The sequence below is a fragment of the Nannobrachium achirus genome (assembly GCF_963921795.1).
Source record: "Nannobrachium achirus genome assembly, chromosome: 14".
Lineage (NCBI taxonomy): Eukaryota > Metazoa > Chordata > Actinopteri > Myctophiformes > Myctophidae > Nannobrachium > Nannobrachium achirus.
This window is the reverse complement of record NC_137821.1, coordinates 12,640,202-12,660,558: the sequence shown is the minus strand read 5'-3', so window position 1 is coordinate 12,660,558 and position 20,357 is coordinate 12,640,202. Positions and strand designations below refer to the sequence as shown.

Genomic DNA, 20,357 nt, shown 5'->3' with positions numbered 1-20,357 from the left:
ATGTCATTGCCATATATCATAATATACACGTATATACCGGTATATAAATACATATATATTTTTGGAAGCGGTGATGCCAGTGGTGAGCGGACCTCATTGTGTGCTCTGCTTGCGCACAAGTAGGCCATACATGGCCTACTTGTGTGAAAGGCACAAGTTGGCACCTCGACAAAGTGCATTTCTAAGTGCATTTCTAATACTTTGTACTTTGCACTGTGTACCCCTGTTTGATCTCCTTTCCACGGGACCTAGGCTCTAATGTAACCTGACAGTGCACTGCGGGTTCGACTCCCGATCCCCACGGCCTTTGCTGCATGTCACTCCCCATCTCTCTCCCCATTTCCTCTCAGCCTACTGTCTTGTCAAAGAAAGGCATAAAAGACCCCAAATAAATCTTGAGAAAAAGAAAACCATCATAGTTACAGGTAACTCTAAATGTACCATATATAGTAGAGCAATTATCATATCTGGGAGAACAATAGGCATCGGCTTTACTGATAGGCTAAACTTGCCATGGGGTTTGTGTCGCTCTAAACATATAAGTGATTGTACGCTCAAACTAGCAGCATTCTGTTACAGAACCAGCCTGAATGAATAGAGCTGCATTATTTCAACTGAATTTATCCACTTTCATCCACAGTGCTGCAGGAGTGTGAAATGTTTCACTGGACCGCCCATTTTAATGAAACGCCACATAGATCCTATCGTCATGCTGCTGTTGTCGTAGACAACAAGCTGTACTCCTTTGGAGTGGACGACAACATGAATGACGGGAATCAGATTGATGTGTACGTCTTCAACACAGTGTCTTTGAGCTGGATGAAGTTGACCCCAGTGACAACTGGAACAGTTAAACCTGAGGTTCCCTCCTGGCGCAGGGGCCACACAGCTGTGTTGATAGAAGAGATTAGCTACATCTGGGGAGGACTGCTGTGTGATTCCCCATTGAAGAGCTGCAACGTGCTTTATGCATTTGATTTCGACACCCGCACATGGTTCAAGCCCATGGTTTCTGGTACAGTTCCAGAAGAGAGGAGTTACCATTCAGCCTGTGTCTTTGAGAAGGTCATGTATATCCATGGAGGACATCCAGCATGCAATGACATCTCCAAGTTGGACACCACCACGATGGTGTGGTCTTTAATTAACACCAGAGGCACACCACCACCTGTTTCATCAAATCACTCTGCCACCATGATCGGGACAAAGATGTTTGTATTTGGGGGCCGAACGAACCAGTGGAATAATCAGTACTGCGACATCAGAGTGTTTGACACGGAGACCAACTGCTGGCTGAGCACACCTTCTACAGAGCCTCTTCCACAACAACGCTGGGGTCATTCAGCCTTTGCCTACAACGGAGAGCTGTACATATTTGGTGGCTGGAACGGGAACCAGACCTTAAATGATCTGTGGAAATTCAATCCAGAAACCTTCTGCTGGAAGAAGGTTGAGCCCAAGGGAACAGGCTCAGGGATGTCTCTGATGTGCTGTTGCATGGTGGGAGATCGTATCATCCTCTATGATCGTGACCTGTACATCTTAGACCTGAGTCCTAGCCTGAAGACGTTAAGCAAGCTAGCAGTTATTCAGCACAACCTGGAGCAGTCAGATCTCCCACATGACGTCAGGTGGGAACTGGCAGCCATGACTAACCAACAGCAAGAGAAGAAATAATAGAAAATAATAAAGTACCCGGGGAAAGACATATATTTTTAAGTATTGACGGTTCAAGTGGTTAAATATCTGAAAACCCACATTAACATGAATCCAAAATATACTGATGATCGTGCTGTCAAACAATGAAACTATATAGAATCTATGAAAAGATTGTGGGGGTCCCTGCTTCATCTCTCTCTCAAATAAGGGGTCCTTGGCCGGAAAACATTGAAAACCCCTGTTTTACAGGACAAGAGGCCAGGCAAAGAGCCTCCGTCTCCCCCGTCTCCCCCCCCCCCCCCACTGTGACTGCAACCAAATTTGAGGTGCCCGCTGACACCGCAGAAAGCTACACACAGACAGGGAGAGAGGACCCCCAAAAGGAAGAAAATAAAAAGGGAGCCGTTCCGTTTGATGTCGGCAGGGTACGTTTTGTTTTGAGGTTTGCGGTCGACTTGATCAGGTCCCGGAGAGACAGATCAGAGAGAGAGAGAGAGAGAGAGAGAGAGAGAGAGAGAGAGAGAGAGAGATCAGAGAGGAGAAGAGAGTTAAGAGGGGGAGGCAGGAGAGAGAGAGCCAGAGGAAAAAGGAAAAAAAGAAAAGAAAAAACCATCACAGGGATCAGTGAGAGATAACGAACCATAACATCTTATAATATCAGAGGGAACGCATCAGAAAACACCTGCTCGCTGCCAAAAGCCACCGCTCGCTCGATATGATGTCAGAAAAAAAAGGAAAGCGGCCATTGGGCCAAGCTATACTTAAAAGAGTTGACGATTTCGGTGACCCGTTGCTAAAAAACACAAATCTCTGGTGAGTCATGCAAGCGTTGTGTATGAGCCTTTTACTGCAGGGGTCTTCAACGTTTTACAAGGACAAGGACCACTTAGTTGAGAGATGAAACAGGGACCCCCACAACCTTTTCATAGATTCCATATAGTTTCATCGTTTGACAGCACAAACGTTTTACTCTGTACTTAGGCTGCTCTTTTTCCCCTCTACACCAAACCTCTTTGCCGAAAATAGCCGATCTACAAGCTCACAACGCCTCGGCTGTGAGGCGTTGTGAGCTTGTAGATCTGCTATTTTTAGCTACAGTTCTCAGAATATGGACCCTTGGGTTCAAGTTGTTAATATAAAAAGGATTGGTATATTTGGAGGATCCCCTGTAGTAACTCTGAGGACCCCCTGTTGAAGACCCCTGTATTACTGTGTCTGACAGCTCAGCGAGTTAACGGAGAAAACATCCACATCACTCACACCTTTCAACTTGATGTGGTGTTTGGGAAGCAGGCAGAGCTGCAGTTATCAATTATGTTCTCAGCAATTTATACCTTCAATTGCTGTTTCGATTCATCTGATAGTCGACAAGTGTCAACCAGTAGCAGTGGTGGAAAAGGTTTTGAAGAATGTGTTACAAGTAAAATCCGGAATTCAAACTGTACTTGAGTAAATCAAAATGTTATGTACTGGGGGGCACGGTGGCATAGTGGTTAGCGCTGTTGCCTCACAGCTAGAAGGTCCTGGGTTCGATTCCTGCCGGGGGGGCGCTGTGGGCGCTGGATGCGTGTTCTCTCCTCCACGTCATCAGCGCCCACACCCTAGGTGGGGCTGGCGATAGGGCCTTTCTGTGTGGAGTTTGCATGTTCTCCCCGTGTCTCCTAGGGTAGATACCCTCACAAAAACATGCAGTAATCCTGGTAATCTATAATGCCTCCCCCTGGTCAGCCTGGGAGCCTGATGGAGGGGAAAGGAACAGGTTGGAATAACGTGTTCCTTCCACGCGCTACGTCCAAACCGGGGAAATCCCCACTGTCAGGTGAAAAGAAGCAACTTGGACTCCTCATGCATAGAAGGAAGCATGAGGTCAGTCCGTTGTCTCCCCAGGCGCGGCAGAGGGAGAGCAGAGCCCAGGATTGCATAGGCAATTGGCACTGGGTGAAAATGGGTTACAAAATCGTGGGATAAAAATGATATAAAAAAAATCTATGTACTTTAAAGTATCGAAGGTAAAAGTACTTATTATGAAGAAATGTCCCATTTCTCTCACATTCGAGATGCATGGGTTCCGAGGGGGGTCCATGAAACCAAAAAGATGTTTGAGAACCACAGATCCAGAGGGACGGCCGTGCTGTGACTGGTGTAAGCCCACTATTCTTTTTACAGGTTTTTAGGCTCTACTGTTTTGGATTTAATTTTATAGGAGTTGGAAGGACATTAAACTCAGCCGTTCTCAACCTGTTGGTCCCCATATGCGTCCAATCGCTACTGCCATGCGGTTGGGTGAAAAACGTAAGGGGAAAATAACAGGACGTCCCCCACACGGTCCAGACTCTTTCAATACCAGTGACAATTCATGACATTCACCCTAAATCCCCCCTCCAGGGGTCTCAACGTCTCTTTGAACATTTCTACAACCTTCTGCAGCCACGCTTTCTGTCAAACCTCGCATGTCAGGAGAATGTCTCAGCACCGTTTCGATCCGCCCCACATCTGTGGCCGTTTTAACCACATCGTACCTTCTTTCCTGTTGTAAAACGGTTCCTTAAATCAAACTGCTGCCTGACCTGTTCTGAGCTTCTCGACGACGAAAATGTGCGTCTCGTTGTATCTGGTTACCCGTTGGCCAGGTGGTTCTCAAGGTGGGGTCCGCGGGCGGGGGACCAACAAGTTAGTTCTAATATAACGCAAGTTTAACCACCTCAACCCTACATGCATCGATTTGAAAATACCCGCTCTACAAGCTCACAGCGTGCCGCAATGAACCCTAGTCCCTACCACACCCGCTCGAGTGACAACCTGATGCTCAAGGTTCCTTTTTCTCAGACAGAGCTAGGCGAGGAAGCATTCAGCTTGGTTCAATTCACGACATTTTGGTTTAGGATTGTAACTGCTTTATTTAAGGGCTGAGGTTCTTGCCAATACCCATCCCTAAAACTAAGGATTAGGGCATTCACGAATAGTGATTTTTAGTATATGAATTATTCTACCTCAAAGTATCCGAATAGTCAAATATTAAGTAATAATAAGAGGCAAACATCTCATGTAGATCGGCAAACACCGATCTACATGCTCACAACGCCTCGCGCTGCGAGGCGTTGTGAGCATGTAGATCTGCTATTTTCACAATATTTATCTGCGGAACCGAGTCACATTAAATGTAATACCTACAATTACCTACAGTGCTTGTCAGGGTGAGGGTCCCCAGGTCAAATATGTTTATTTTGGGGGTCACGGCCTAAAAAGGTTTGAGAACCCCTGGTATAGAGCATTAACAAATTCATCCACCAGGGGCACTGACAACTCATTCTTATGACTTCCTATCTAGACAAGCTTTATAAACTATATGTGGCTGTGCGTGTGTCTGTAGCCACTTTTTCCTCAGCGTTTTGCCATAGCAATGTGTGTGTGTGTAGCCTGTATTACTTCACCAATTACATCCTAGACCTATATCCTAGTCTGAAGACGTTATGCAAGCACGACCACCGCTCACTTCACATTGGGTGTGATTTTTAACACATGGGCTGCTCAGGTTTATAACATTTCTAGCTGTTGCTGCTGCCGCCTTTCACTCACGCTTTATTTTGAAAAGCCTCGGAAGCTTTGTGCGTGTGCACGTGGGTGTCCACTGACGATTGAGGAAGATAATCCCTTTGTTTACAAACGCTCGCGAAACTAAAATCCAAACGGGAGCCGACCATCTCTGCTTCCCTGGCGTTCTTTTCACCTCATTCAGAGATAAAGCCCTTTTTATGTTTCAGAGTAGAATGGAAATCAATGCAACCAGCTCGTGCCATTTTCTCTCTCTCCCTCTCTCTCTCTCTGCTACGGGGTGACGTACGGACTCGGGTCATTCAGAGGGCAGGCAGCTGCACGTACAGTTAACCCTTCGTTGACTTGTTCAGGGACGAGACAACTCCTTTTGGCAGGGTGACACCTAGTGGCCTTAACTCGTTACTGAACTAGTTTGGCTCCTTGGGTGTTAAAGAGAAAACAATAAAAATAAGCGAATATTCGACCTCGGTGAACAACGTCGAATAGTGACTTTGATATTCGAATATTGGAACATTTGGTGAATGTCCTACTAAGGACATGATGAATAGGATGTTATCCGTTGGACCAGGTCTTACCTTCAGCCACTCCTCGGCCTGCTCCTTGCTCTGCACGGCCAGCACCAGGGCATCTGCCCCCTGGTGGACGATCTTCAGCTCGTGCCTCTTCTTCTTGCCGTCCTTGGGCACATGCGTGATGCTGCAGCCCGACAGGCACAGCTCCATCTGGGGGTCCTTGTCCTTGGACGACTTGTAGCACTGGGAGGAGGAGGGAGAGCCGAGGAACGTTTTAGTCAAAGGTTTGATGGAGTTTTTTTTGTTATTTTTTATATACATCGTTAGTTCTAAGGCAACGATCTTCCACGCTTTTCAGGTCAAGGAGCCCTTAGCTGAGAGAGATGAAGCAGGACATAATGTATACAATCGTTATATACAAAGCTTCATAGACATTTAACCACTTAAATGTTCAGTACTTAGTTTCAGGATAAGACTCCCTAATCGGGAGATAAGCGACTGTCAGGTCAAGAGGGAATATGGGAAATGGGACAGATCCATTTTGAGATACTGTGTACCGCTTTGCATGATTTATATATATATATATATATATATATATATATATTTATTAACCACTTGAACCCTAGCGTCCATATTCTGAGAACTTTCGCTGAAAATAGCAGATCTACAAGCTCACGGTCAAGTTTATGAAGTATTAACAGTTCAAGTGTTTAAATATCTGAAAACACAAATTGTCATGAATTCAAAATACACTGACAATTGTACTGTCAAACAATTAAACTATATGGAATCAATGATAAGGTTGTTGGGGTCCCTGCTTCATCTCTCTCTCAACTGAGGGGTCCTTGGCCTGAAAACGTTGAAGACCCCTGGTTTAGTAGCCAATATTGGTCAGCATCTTGGCTATGTCCAAATATTGTTATGTAGCTGCAGCTGAGTTGATTTCCCCAGCTCTTTGTTCTGGCAACTCTTCCCCATCATCTTTAAGTAATCAGATTATTTGTTATTTGGGTTATTATTCTTCCACGGGTTACAGCATCTACAAGCAGCCAAGAAGAGCACGATAAATCAATTGTCCAGCTGGAAAATAAGACACAACAGACAATTAAAGGGGGATGGAACCTCAGGCTAATTTGTCTGTTTGTTTTCCAGTTCAAAACTAAATCTAACACGCCCTTTATTAATCCGATTAGCCGCAGCTGCGATGCTTACTACCCTGCTATGTTTAAAAAAAAAAAATCAGCTGTAGTGTTTAAACTTAACCGTGAGAGCAAACAATCAGCCTAGCGTTTCGTGCCCCTATATTTTGTCCCAAAAATTCAAAAAAAGCAGAAATGCAACATTTTCAAAATAGTGGATCTACAAGCCCACAAAACGACACGTTGTGGGCTTGTAGATATAATAACATACCAGTAAGACGCCAATTGAATTGCCTTGTCCAAACTCTCCTGAACCCAGCATCTCATTTTGAAAGAATTGCCCTCTCTGTGTAGAAATCAAGCATTGAAAATAGCCGATCTCCAAGCTCACAGCGCGTCGCAGCGCGACGCGTTGTGAGCTTGGAGGTCTGCTATTTTCCAGATGTTCACCAAAAGGCCCTTTTAGAAATTTCAGCCCCTGCCTCTCTAACACAGTGGTTCTCAACCTGTGGGTCGGGACCCCCAATGGGGGGTCTCCAAATTATTTTAGGGGATCCCCAGATGAATAACTTAATGTGCAACATTGTTTTCTCGCTCAACAGTAAACAAACCAACACAAAGTTTTACGTGTATAGACTATAGAGGGTATCTGCACATTTCTAAAGTGACAATTTAAGGACTTTTTAATACCTCTAAAACGACAAATTCAACACTGGCCAAATAGTCAAATATTAGAGACAGAAATTGTGAAAAGTTATACAAAATGTTACGCCTCAACTCTTAGTGCTCGTCAGGGCATGCTGGGTCCCCAGTTAAAATATGATTATTTTGGGGGTCGCGGCCTGAAAAGGTTGAGAACCACTGTTCTAAAATTCTCTGCACATCCCTGCGTGCGTGTACGTGCATGTACGACGTGTGCGTGTGTGCGTGGCGTTACCAGCAGCTTGTTGTCCTTGATGACACACAGCAGCTTGGTCCACTGTCCGAAGCGCTTCTTGCGCAGCAGGAAGGCGCAGATGCGCGCGTCCTTCACCAGGTGCATGGACGCCTCCTCACTGGGCCACTGGTGGCGCATCTTCTGGCCTCCCTTACCGTCCTCCTCCTCCTCGTCGTACGACTCGTACGAGCTGCTCATGGCGTCAGAGTCGTAGTCTGTGGAACGACGATGGGAGGAGACCATGAGATCGAGATAACCGTAATCATTATTATTGTTTGAATCAATATTTCTTAACCCATTTAGAGTGGGAACGCATTATTACGCATTAACCATTATCTTTTGCTTTAAAGGACCACTTCACCTCTGGGACAACCAGATCTTATTTTATTGTTGTTTGGGACACGATCAACACAATCCTGAGTTATTTTTTGTGTTCAATCTGTGTTTTTAGATATTTTAGTATTTCAGCATGCAACAACTGGTCATATGATGCAAAATGCATCATATGACCAGTTGTTGCATGCAGTTGTTCCACGCTGTTAAAATAAGATCTGGTTGTCCCAGAGGTGAAGTGGTCCTTTAAATATTAAAAAATAGCAGATATACAATGCTGCGAGCTTGTAGATCTGCTATTTAAAAAAAAAAAAAAAAAACAGTAAGACTCCCTAAATCGGGAGATAAGCGACCGTCAGGTCGCATACACAAACTTTAGAAGGCAATGGTAGCCAATCAGGAGGGAAAATAGGAAATGGGACAGATCCATGTTAATGACATGACTTTAGAGATACTGTGTACTGCTTTGCGTGATTTTAGGGCAAAATCTGTGTGTCAAAAAATTTAAGAATCGGCCTCATGGTGGCGCTAGAAGAGGGCCATGTGAGAAATGGTGGAGGTTGTGGTTTGGCAGCCAAGGAGTGTGTGTGCAAAGTTTGGCATGGATAGGGGCAACGGTAGCGGAGATATGAGTAGGGCAAAAGCGTGACGTGACGTGACTTGACGTGACGTGACGTGACGTGACGTGACTTGACGTGACGTGACGTGACTTGACGTGTGACGGACAGACTGACAGACTGACAGACTGTGGAGGTTGTGATAGTAACTGTGCAAATCTTTGAATATATATGCATTTTAAAGTGAACTTTTGTAACTAAAATCTTTGCTTCTGGGGGGTCCCTGACTCCCTGGAACTATATTTGAGATGGGGGTCCATGGCCAAATACTTATCATTTTGAGGGTCCTTGACATGAAAACGTTTGAGCACCACTGACATAGAAAAATAGGTTTAAAAAAAAAAAAAAACTTGGAAGGATTTAGAAGACACCTATAGAATCGGTTCAAAATATTTGCCCACAGTTTGACGACTTAGCAGATCTACAAGCTCGCAGCACCTGCTGTTTTTAAATAGTTAAAGCATAACATAATAATTTGTTATGCATAAAATAACACCCATGATGTGAGTGTGCAGCGCATGCCCTGCTGCATGGGTCACTATTTGAACCACACATAATATGAATGATGACTCACTGGAGGTGATGTACTCTGGAGCCTTGCCTGGACTCAGGGGCACGGCCTCCTCGTAGTAACCCTCAGGGAGGGACGTGCTGGGCAGGGGAGGGGGGCCGCTGTTTGGAGGCTGGAGGGAGAGAGAGAGAGAGAGAGAGAGAGAGAGAGAGAGAGAGAGAGAGAGGGGTTAGATCAGTGGTTCTCAACCTGTGGGTCGGGACCCCCAGGGGGGTCTCCAGATGTCGGTAAAGAGACAATTTAAGGACTTTTAAGACCTTGTTAATACATGAAAAAAATATATATATATTTCAATCTGTGGTACCAAACCTTTGGTACCAATATGATTATTCAATATGATTATTCAATATGATTATTTCTTTTGGGGCATCCCCAGTTCAAATATGATTATTTTGGGGGGTCCCCAGTTTCAAATATGATTATTTTGGGAGAGGGGTCACCGGTTAAAATATGATTATTTCGAGGGGGTCCCCAGTTAGATCGGGGGTCCAGGGAATGGTCCTTGAGGGGGCTCCATCCAAGTGTTCCCCAGCTAAATGATTCATAGTTAGGAAGCAAATGGACCCTGGCCGAGCACAGGCCGACAATAGCAGACGTACAAACTTGTACAACGTTGTGAGCATGTATAGAGGCGTCCGCCAATTCATGGGTTGCATTTGTAGTCCTACACCAGCCATTTTGAGGACCAACACAGGTGTTTTGATTAACGTAGAACATTGGTTCTATGCCAATCAAACAAATTGAACACCTGCTGTGTTGGTCCTCAATATGGCCGGTTTAGGACTACAAATGCAACCCATGAATAGGGTATGTATAGCAAGAAATAGCAGCTGCCATACCTTGGCTACAGGGGGAAATAAGATACAGTAATTCATCGTGCCTGTTGCTAAAGTATGGCAACATGACTGGTGTCTTGCACGCGCACAGTGATATTGCCATACCTTAGCTTTTGCTGAACTGACGCCACTGAGCATGTAGGATAGATGTGCTATTCGTGGCTGCATGAAAGAGAGTTAAAGGAATACTGAAGATTTTAGTTTGGGTTACCAGAGATGATAATATTTACACAAATATATATATATATATATATATATATATATATATATATATATATATATATATATACAAATACATTTTTGAATAAGTTGAGACTTCTGTACAGCATCTTGTCACGTCGCCGATAACTCCTCACACGAGGTCACATATCAAACTGTTACGCGGAACCGACTGTAGCTCGAGAGTGAAGCCACTTGAAAGAGCGTACGTTTTAATCGTCATATCACAGCCCCAGACAATGGAACAGGAAGTCCACTCGGCTCGGAACCGCGGAGGCTAAACGAGGACAGTCAAGTGCTGAATGTTTTTCCACTTAGGAGAAGAGAACACATACTGTACAGAGACAGAGACAGAGAGACAGAGACAGAGAGACAGAGAGAGAACACAAGAGTGCATAAATGTTTAGAAAGCGGATAGTTCCGGCTCTCCATTATGATTGGCTGAACTGCAGCCATTGTAAAATGCTCTATAAACACACACCTGTGACCACCGTGTATCAGCGTTACCGCAGCAACGGTGCTGTTTACATTTCAGGACCCACCGCGGCGCTGCGCCGCAACTTCCTCGTTTGTGCAGGCGTTCTATAATTATTATTACAAACTAAGCATACATTGCCCACTTCAGCCCTATATATGTCAGGCTAAAGATGGACCGATTGCAAAGTTCTTGGCCGATACCCATCCACCGGTTTTATGAAGGTCTGACCTGCCAAAACCGTTTTTTCCGATACCGATTTCTTTAGCTAAGAACTAGAAAATAGGGTTGCTCCAATACCCTTTTTTCAGGCCAAGTAGGCCTACAAGACATACTTCAATTTAAGTACCAATAAGCTAGAAGAACACTAATGCCAAAATCAATCACAATAGTACAATATCCAAAATCACAGACAATATCCAGTCTAATATGACCGTCTGGACTAGGCAGGAGGAAAGCAGGTGACGCATGCTTTTTTTCCCCTTCTTTTTGGAGACGACATTGACACAGGATTATGGAATATATCCTTACATTGCAAAGGTAATCAGCACCATCTGTATTCTGTAGGCTGCCACTAAGTAGACTGGCTGCTACTTGCTAATGTTTACTTTAGTCACAGGACCAGAGCATTATGCTGTGCAGTGCCATAGACACAATTGGCATAAAACCGGTATTTATGTCAGTGACCGGATTCGGCCGGTTTGATATCATACCTGCCGATTTTTTATATTGGCCGATTCCGATTTCCATCCCTATTCAGGCCATTTGAAAATAGACAATCTCACAATGGAGAGAGGGAGAGAGGGAGAGAGAGAGAGAGAGGAAGAGAGGGAGGAGAAAAGGAGAAAGATATTGAGAGAGAGAGAGAGAGACAGTGATAGAGAGGGAGGGAGAGAGAGAGCGCGATTGACAGACAAAGATAGAGAAACGTAGCCTGCTGTGAAAAAAAGCAGATATACAAGCTCACAAGCTTGCAGATCTGCTATTTACTGAGCATAACTTTGAGTACAAATCTGGCTTTATAGTGTTGCGGTTGCATCCGCGCTGTTGGCGCGCTAGCGCTACGGTCCCGCGCTGCAGCGCGGCCAGCGCTGTATAGCCCAGAGGGGGGAGAAGCCAAGCCAGGGTGACGTTATGCGCGTTGGCTAGCGCAGCTAGCGCAGCGCGCCACGGCCCTGACACACCGCCTATTAAAATAACATAATTGCGGCAATAAACATTGTATCCCCCATAATCACACAGCACATGGAATTAGGCCGTCTCACTGCTGAGCGCCGTGCACTGTTGTGATTCCAGGCATTTCCAGGAACGAGCGGCCTCTGCCCAGTGGGTGTGTGTGTGCGTGTGTGTGTCAGTGTGTGTGTGCGTGCGTGTGTGTGTGTGTGTGTGTGTCAGTGGTGGAAAAAGTACTGTATCAATACTGCAATGTAAAAATACTACAAGTAATTCAAATTGTAATTGAGTAAAAAGTGCAGCATTGGCATTAAGCTCACAACGCGTCACAAGATGTGTGCGCATGTGCAATTGCACCACTATACTTGTAGGGGCCAACTATCGCAGAATTCAAAAGAGAAATACTGTAGTTGTTCCATGGTGACAAAGGATTTGGGGAGTTAAAGAAGTGGTCCCATAAAAAACATAAAATACTTTCTGTAGACTTTTTTGAAAAAGGAAAAAGACTGAGGTTGGGGGTTAGGATTAGGCCTTTGGAGGTTAGTTTCAGGGTTCAGGGTTGGAGCTACAGTATGCAGAGATATGTTGCAGGGTATGCCAGTGTTAGGCAGCCTCAAAACGCAGATCTATAAGCTCACAATGTGGCGTATGTGAGCTTATTGTGTGAGTGAGCGTGTGTGCATGAGAGAGAGAGAGAGAGAGAGAGTAAGAGAGAGAGGCAGAGAGCTCTTCCGATCAGGAATCATATATTGGGCCATCAATATCTCGACTGGTTTGCCAGCTACAAATAAATGAATGCTAGCTATTGTTTCCCAATAGATAAATTCTTTAAAGTTAACACTCATTAACTCTCGTTTTTACTAGTGCAGGGGTCCACATGGGGCGGTCCAACGAGAGATATTTATGTATTTTGGAATGCCATTTAAAAGTAATAAGCTCCTAAAAAGCGCACACACACACACACACACACACACACACACACACACACACACACACACACACACACACACACACACACACACACACACACACACACACACACACACACACACACACACACACACACACACACACACACACACACAAGCCGGCGCGAGCCTCAAAGTATGTGACAAACCGTGTCAAGCCGTTAAACGACCTCCTCGGAACCAACGTAACTCGTCAAAAAGGGTTTTCTTAACGACGCGCTTACGCTCGCCTCCACTTAGCTCCTCTCGCAAAACTACTGCACGACCACGACATATGACCACTGCTTCCATTTTACAACTCATTTTCTTTCTTTTTTTTTCGTCTTGCCCTCATGGAAACTTCCTCTTTGATTTCTTGCATATTTAGAATTTTTTATTTGCCGGTGACGGACGCCTTTTTTCCCCCCGTTGGCGGGCGGATTATTTTAAAGCTCGAGTTATACTTCGGGTTGTATGTCGGTATCGCGCTGCCCTGGAAATAGCCAATCTACAAGCTCACAATGCGTCGCAGGGCGATGCATTGTGAGCTTGCAGATCGGCTATTTCCAGGCGCACGTCGCCGACTTAACGCGACTAAAGCACAAATGAGCCTTAGCGGAGTAGCCGCGCCCCTGCACGGCTGTGAAACCCAAAGCGCAACGGGTCGTTGGTCGCAGCTCACCCAATCAGGCGTCGCTCGCCGAGGGAGGGGGGGGGGGGGGGACGCCAACGGGCGTCATTGTTGCCGCGGGCGTCCGTGGAACACGTGGCTGTGCATGAAAGGGCTTTGGCTAAAAGTAGGTATGACGTCATAACCGTCTGCTTTTTCCAAGAAAGCACAGCTTCCAGTGCGTCACACAATGCGTCGTTTGAGTTATGAACGGGGCAATAAATATAGGAATACAGTAAAGCTATACTATAGCAAATTCAGAAATCAGTGGGTCTGGTATGTGGGTCGCACGCAAGCGCGCGCACACACACACACACACACACACACACACACACACACACACACACACACACACACACACACACACACACACACACACACACACACACACACACACACACACACACACACACACACACACACACACACACACACAGGTTCTTCGGTCCTGTGGGAGACAGAACTTATACAGTATGCGTTGAGTGGTTTTAGAAAACAACGTTTGCCAAACACGAAATGGTGCATTTATGGACGGCACGTACAAAATAAAACAGATTTCAATCTGCAGGATCAGACACACACACACACACAGTGTTTTGGTTCTGCTATCATTAAACACACGCACACACATGTGCACACTGCACACACACACACACGCAAGAAAACATCTTGGACTAGAGAAAAACTGGGTCAAGGTGCTTTTGCTTTTTTTCTTCTCTAACTTTTTTGGCAGCCTCGCATTTCTTCTTCCAAGGCTGACAACCTACTAGACAGAACCTGAATGTGAGCCGTGTCCCCCGGTGCGTACTGTACTGTACAGTACTGTACTGTACTGTACTGTACTGTAAGGCGAGGGTCTTCAACAGTGTTCAGCCCAGGGACCCTCTACCTGAGAGAGAGAGATGAAGCAAGGACCCTTGCAACGCGTCGCGCTGCGATGCGTAGTGAGCAAGTCAAATCTGGAGAGGTGGCGTAATGCCATGGATTTCTACACAGAGAGGGCAATTCTTTCAGCGTAAGACGCTGCATTCAAGTTCAGGAGAGTTTGGACAATTCAAAAGACAATTCTCTTGAATGCTGCCTTCAGGTATGGCATGGAAAAGAGGGCATTTGCATTTCTTTCACCATAGTAAAAACAACATTCATGGTCTGGAGAGGGCACTTTTTTTACAGACGGATAAAAGGGCAGGGGCTCAAGCCCCCTTTGATGTCTATGTGTGCACGTGCCTGAGAAAGAAAGACAGACAGACAGACAGACAGACAGACAGACAACAGTATGAATGACAAACAGTGAGGAGTTATCTGTTCTCTCTCTCTCTCTTCGTCTGCCCAGCGTTCCATTAGCCGCCCCTTGCTTTTAATCCTGATTTATACGTCTAACTTCTTGTCATACGGCCCAAAAATAAAACGCCTGATCTTCAAGCTCAGGCGGAGCGTGAATCGCCACGCAGCGCGAGCTTGTAGATCGGCTGCTTTTACCGGCCTGCGCTCTCGCTTTTCCCATTCGTCGTCTTTCCGCCCTCGTCTGACTCCTTTCACTTTCTCTCCCCCCCCCCCCCCCCCCCCCCCCCCCCACCTCCCTCTTTTATCATCGTCCACCATCGTTCTCCCCCTCCTCTCTCTCTCTCTCTCTCTCTCTCTCTCCCTCATACATTCACCCCACACCTCATCCCTCTCTCCCTCCCTCCCCTGGTTCCTTTTCGCTATAAGTCAAGTTTGGCGGAGGGAGAGGGAGAGGGGGGGGGGGGGGGGGGGGGGGGTCCAGACCCAGGCAGCGGTGAAAAGTAGCTAAGTACATTTACTCAAGCCCTGTACTTAACTCATTTACCGTTACCCTGTTTTAAAACATGGACTGAAGGGGTTAACTGCCGCGTCGTCCATACCTTTTATCGTGGGAGCATGCGTGCACATTGCGCACAGTGTGCGTGGATCATGTACCAGGCGTGTGTACACCCGATCACAGCTTTCAAATAAATAAAAAATCCCATTGAAAAATATGCTTCCATCGCTATGCTGCCTCGACTACTGTTTACATGGAAGCTAACGCGTATCCAATCAAACAGGATACGGAAATGCGACCGGAAGCACTTTCCCGAGGGTGATTAGAGCCCGATCCGCGATAAACAGCGATTATACTTTTAAATGTTTTATAGCGATTAAAACATATTAAAGACTCTGGATTATTGGGCCCGGCGGAGAGGAACAAAGGGATTTTCTATGACTCGGGAGAGGCGATAAATGAGTTAAAGACATTGTGCCGTGATTCTTTTCCCCCTACAACATAATCATAAGGTATTATGATTATACTAAGGGGAATACTATGACAATCTTTCAACATGGAAACGATTATGACGATTGTGAAAAACAATCGCGATTATGTCAAATAATTGCGATTAGATGATTATGTAAGAATTGTGACAGCCCCTACTTTTACTTCCACTTTTCAATAAACCCCGCTACATCTCAAAAGGCAATTATTGAGCTTTTAACTCCAGTACGATCATTTGATATGCGTGGCTGGACCCGTCAGCCTTATCGCATATCCTCAGGAGGAAGACAGGGAGGGAGGGATGGGAGGGAGGGATGGTGGTGAAATCATTTCTTGGCACAGGGAGCGCAGCAGAGCCCCTCCGCTGTACACTTCCAAGACCACCGCCTTGCCTTCCCCCCCTTTCCTCCTTCAATACACTCACTGGAGAGGGGAGAGAGAGAGAGAGAGAGAGAGAAATTCTGGGCCCTGGGTATGAGGATTCATTCACATTTTGTGCTTTAACCATTGAAAAATAGCAGATATACAAGCTCACAGCGCGGCACCGAGTGCCGCGCTGCGAGCTTGTAGATCTGCTATTTTTTTTTTTATCGTGAACGTTTGTGCAAGTCTTTGAATATTTCATAAACATAGGTTTTTTGAAAAACCTATGTTTCTATGTCAGTGGTGCTCAAACCTTTTCATGTGAAGGACCCCCAAAATGATATGTGTTTGGCCACGGACCCCCATCTCAAAATATTTAGTTCCAAGAGCTAAAGTATGTGACACCCTGGAGAGAGAGAGATGCAGAAAAGAGGCAGAAACCTGTTATCTCCATATTCTAACTTTTTTGTGTTTTATCGTAAACGAATGGGCAGTTGGGCGCGTAGCGCTGTTCCGAGGTCCCGTTGTTTCGAGGTCCCAGTTGTCCGAGGCTAACCTGCCGACACTGGTGAATGCTAACCTGCCGACGCTGGTGAATGCTAACCTGGTGAATGCTAACCCTAAAACCTAACCCTAACCTTATTTGGACTAATGGGACCTCAGACTATTGAGATTTTCCCAAATGAATGCCCACTTGATCATAGTACAGCGTCACGTGAAAGCATCAAAAGTAGCAGATCCACAACGTGACGCACTTCGAGCTTGCAGATCTGTGACTTCGAACTTGAATCCTGAAAAGTAACACTTTTGCTTCCCACCAGACAGAGGCGATATCCATATATATATATATATATATAGAGAGAGAGGGTAAGCGTGAATGAGACGACGACAACGATGCCAAAAACCGAAACCAACGACAAAGGAGAGAGCGAACGGAAAAGGTGACTCAGGCCAGTCCAAAGCGACACAAACTAACAAAACAGCAGAGAGACAGATGTCAGGTGTGTGTGTGTGTGTGTGTGTGTGTGTGTGTGTGTGTGTGTGTGTGTGTGTGTGTGTGTGTGTGTGTGTGTGTGTGTGTGTGTGTGTGTGCGTATGCGTATGAGGTCTGTGACCTCATGGTGACAAATCCTTCTGTTGCCAATTACACAGCGGCCACAATGTCATCAAAACGCCACCCCCACGTGAAAGCGGGGGGATTTATTTTAGTGAGCGCAGCAGAATATACATTACAGCAGGGGTCTTCAGTGTTTTTTTCAGGCCGAGGACCCCCTTTAGCTGAGAGAGAGATGAAGCAGGGACCCCCCACCACATTGTATACAACTGTGTTGCAGATTAAACGTGTTTATTGATGATAGCTTCATAGTCTTGTTTGACAACGCTGTCATCAGTGGTGTGTCAATTCTTTTGTTCATGTGTATTTTCAGACATTTAACCACTTAAAGGACAACTTTTGTTTTTTACAACAAAGGTTCATGTTTTAGAGATGTTTTACACTCCGGTGACTGAAGAAGGCTTCACGCCGAAACGCGTACGTTGTTTGCTCTGCGGCGTGCCACGCCAACTTATATATACTTAAAGTGATAGTTCGCCTATTTTATAAACGCAGCTGTGTGGAGTACTCACAGGTAATGGACTTGTTCCAAGGGCATGAATTGGTCAGCTGAATCCCCTGGACAGAACTGTGGTCATTTTGTGCTGAATTAAAAGTAGTTCCATTGAGTTGCTAGAACCCAATTTTTGTAATAAACTAATCCACAAAACCGCCGTCATTATTATTGTTGACTTATTTCTACTTCTACGAGTAATGCTCGTTCAACTTTGACCCCTCTGTAACATGGTACTATTTCTTCTCTGAGTAGATCACTGCACCGCATTCAACTCAACGGGCGCATCCCGCGGCAGCCGCAGCACACGCCCCCAAAACAGTCTGAACTGATAGCTGCCTGGTCGCTCCTGAAAGCTGAAATCTCGACTTCGGTCCTAACTATTAGCTGGGGCCTGGGGACCCCCTTATATTCCCTCAAAGACCCTGCCCTGGGGGTCCCCGGATCCCACTTTGAGAACCAATGGTACAGACGATATATTTTATCAGTCCAGTGTTGTTTTACCTTCGGAAATCGGTAGCTCTGGTCCATAGCGTAGCGCTATGTCACTTGCGCTGTAGGAAAGCCTGCGCACACTCTCCTCTGTAGTAAAAATACAAAGTACAGTTTCGCTTCTCACCAAAACAAAGACATCTCCATAGAGTAAAAAGCCTACTTTCAGAAGTGGGGGCAATCTGTCTAAATGTCACGTATAAAATGCACTTTTTGCCATAAAAGAAAAGATATTTCACCCGAAAGCAAAATCTGGTCAATGGACTTTTCTATTGACAAGATCTGTAGAGGGCGGTGTGGAGTAGCTAAAACTTCCAGTGAAATATTTTCTTTTCTGGACCAAATGTGTATTTTAGACGTGAGATGGGGGGCTACGAGTGTTGCCACTAAGGACAGTAGGCTTTCGACATCTTAGAACCGCCTTTTTTTGGGTGAGTAGTGAAAGTGTATATTTTATTTTTACTACAGACAAGAGGCAGCCTGTGCTGCCGCGGCTCAGAGCGCAAGTGCTCACCAGTGACATAGCGTAGTGTTAGATACGGGACCAGAGGGGAAAACTCGCTGGCTGTCTTTATCCTTGGGGAAACGGTGAAGAAGTTTTTTTCTGTTACCCAGAAATGCGTGGATATATCTCCCTTGTGTTAGCAATGGCAGATAAAGGTTAGCTAAGTTGCTATTCAAGGCTAGCTAGTAGGAGCGATCAGCAGCGACCACACAACAAATAAACAGCGTGTGCTGCAGCAGCTCACAGAAGCACAGAGCCTACGCCGTGAGTGATGCGGCGCCATAGAGTTATAGTGCAGCGCAGTGATCTACTCAGAGAAGAAATAGTACCATGTTACAGAGGGGTCAAAGTTGAACGAGCATTACTCGTAGAAGTAGAAATAAGTCAACAATAATAATGACGGCGGTTTTGTGGATTAGTTTATTACAAAAAATAGGTTCTAGCAACTCAATGGAACTACTTTTAATTCAGCACAAAAATTACCACAGTTCTGTCCAGGGTATTCAGCTAACCAATTCATGCCCTTAGAACAAGTCCATTACTGGTGAGTACTCCACACAGCTGCGTTTATAAAATAGGCGAACTATCACTTTAAATAAAAGTGCCTTAAACCTGACAGATCCATGAGTGCTGGTATTCTCTTGTTCATGTTTTAGATAGTCATTAGAGAAAAGAAAAGATGTGTGTTAAAATGTTTTCATTTACTTCTTTCTATCGTTTTAGTGACTTTAACGGGATTCTGATTTGCATGCATGCAAGTGGCTACATTTATTTTTTAGATACAATAAGCCCATTCCCAAGATGCACCGCAATCTTTTGTGGGCAAATGTGACTTATGGGGGCTGGTGTACATAGTAACAAAGAAATTGACGGCTTATTGTGTCAAAAAAGACATATTTAGCCACTTGAAGGCCTACGCATGCCCCCACCCACTGAAATCAAAATACTAAAATCGCTTAAACAGTAGAAAGCAGTAAATGAAAACATTTTAAACCCTCATCTTTTCTTTTCTTTAATTAGAATCTAAAATATGAAAAAACTAAAGCTGCCATTTAAACCCTCACTTCTTAGTGTTAACCTTTGGCTCTGTACTTGGTCTGCTCTTTTGTCCCCTCTACATCAAACCTCTTTGCAGAAAATAGCTGATCTGCAAGCTCACAACGCCTCGCAGCACGAGGCCTTGTGAGCTTGCAGATCGGCTATTTTGGATAAAGTTCTCCTTCAAACAGGATGCTAGACTAACTAACTAGTTAATATAAAAACATTCTCCCGTCACAAAAAGATTTAGCAGCCCCTCTGGTGTAACTCTGAGGGTCCCGGACCCCCTGTGTTACGGTCTACCACACTGGAGAATAGACCTGTGATCCCACTGCTCTGCTATGCCATGACTCACAAGCTACGAGGTGCAGAGGCCAGTGGAGCAAGCGGGTGCGCGCAAGTTCATGCACACACATACACACACACACACACGGTGACCC

The 20,357-nt window shown here is 45.3% G+C and overlaps 1 protein-coding gene across 1 annotated transcript in view; it reads right to left on the bottom strand.

Moving 5' to 3' along the window:
* Window positions 1-20,357, bottom strand: part of afap1 (actin filament associated protein 1) — a 139,718-nt gene that overhangs the window by 59,824 nt on the left and 59,537 nt on the right. The window contains exons 4-6 of the mRNA XM_080741843.1: window positions 9,327-9,435; window positions 7,803-8,017; window positions 5,790-5,969 (exon numbers count right to left, since the gene is read on the bottom strand). Coding sequence (XP_080597969.1) covers window positions 5,790-5,969; window positions 7,803-8,017; window positions 9,327-9,435 — 504 coding nt within the window. The remainder of the gene's footprint in view (window positions 1-5,789; window positions 5,970-7,802; window positions 8,018-9,326; window positions 9,436-20,357) is intronic.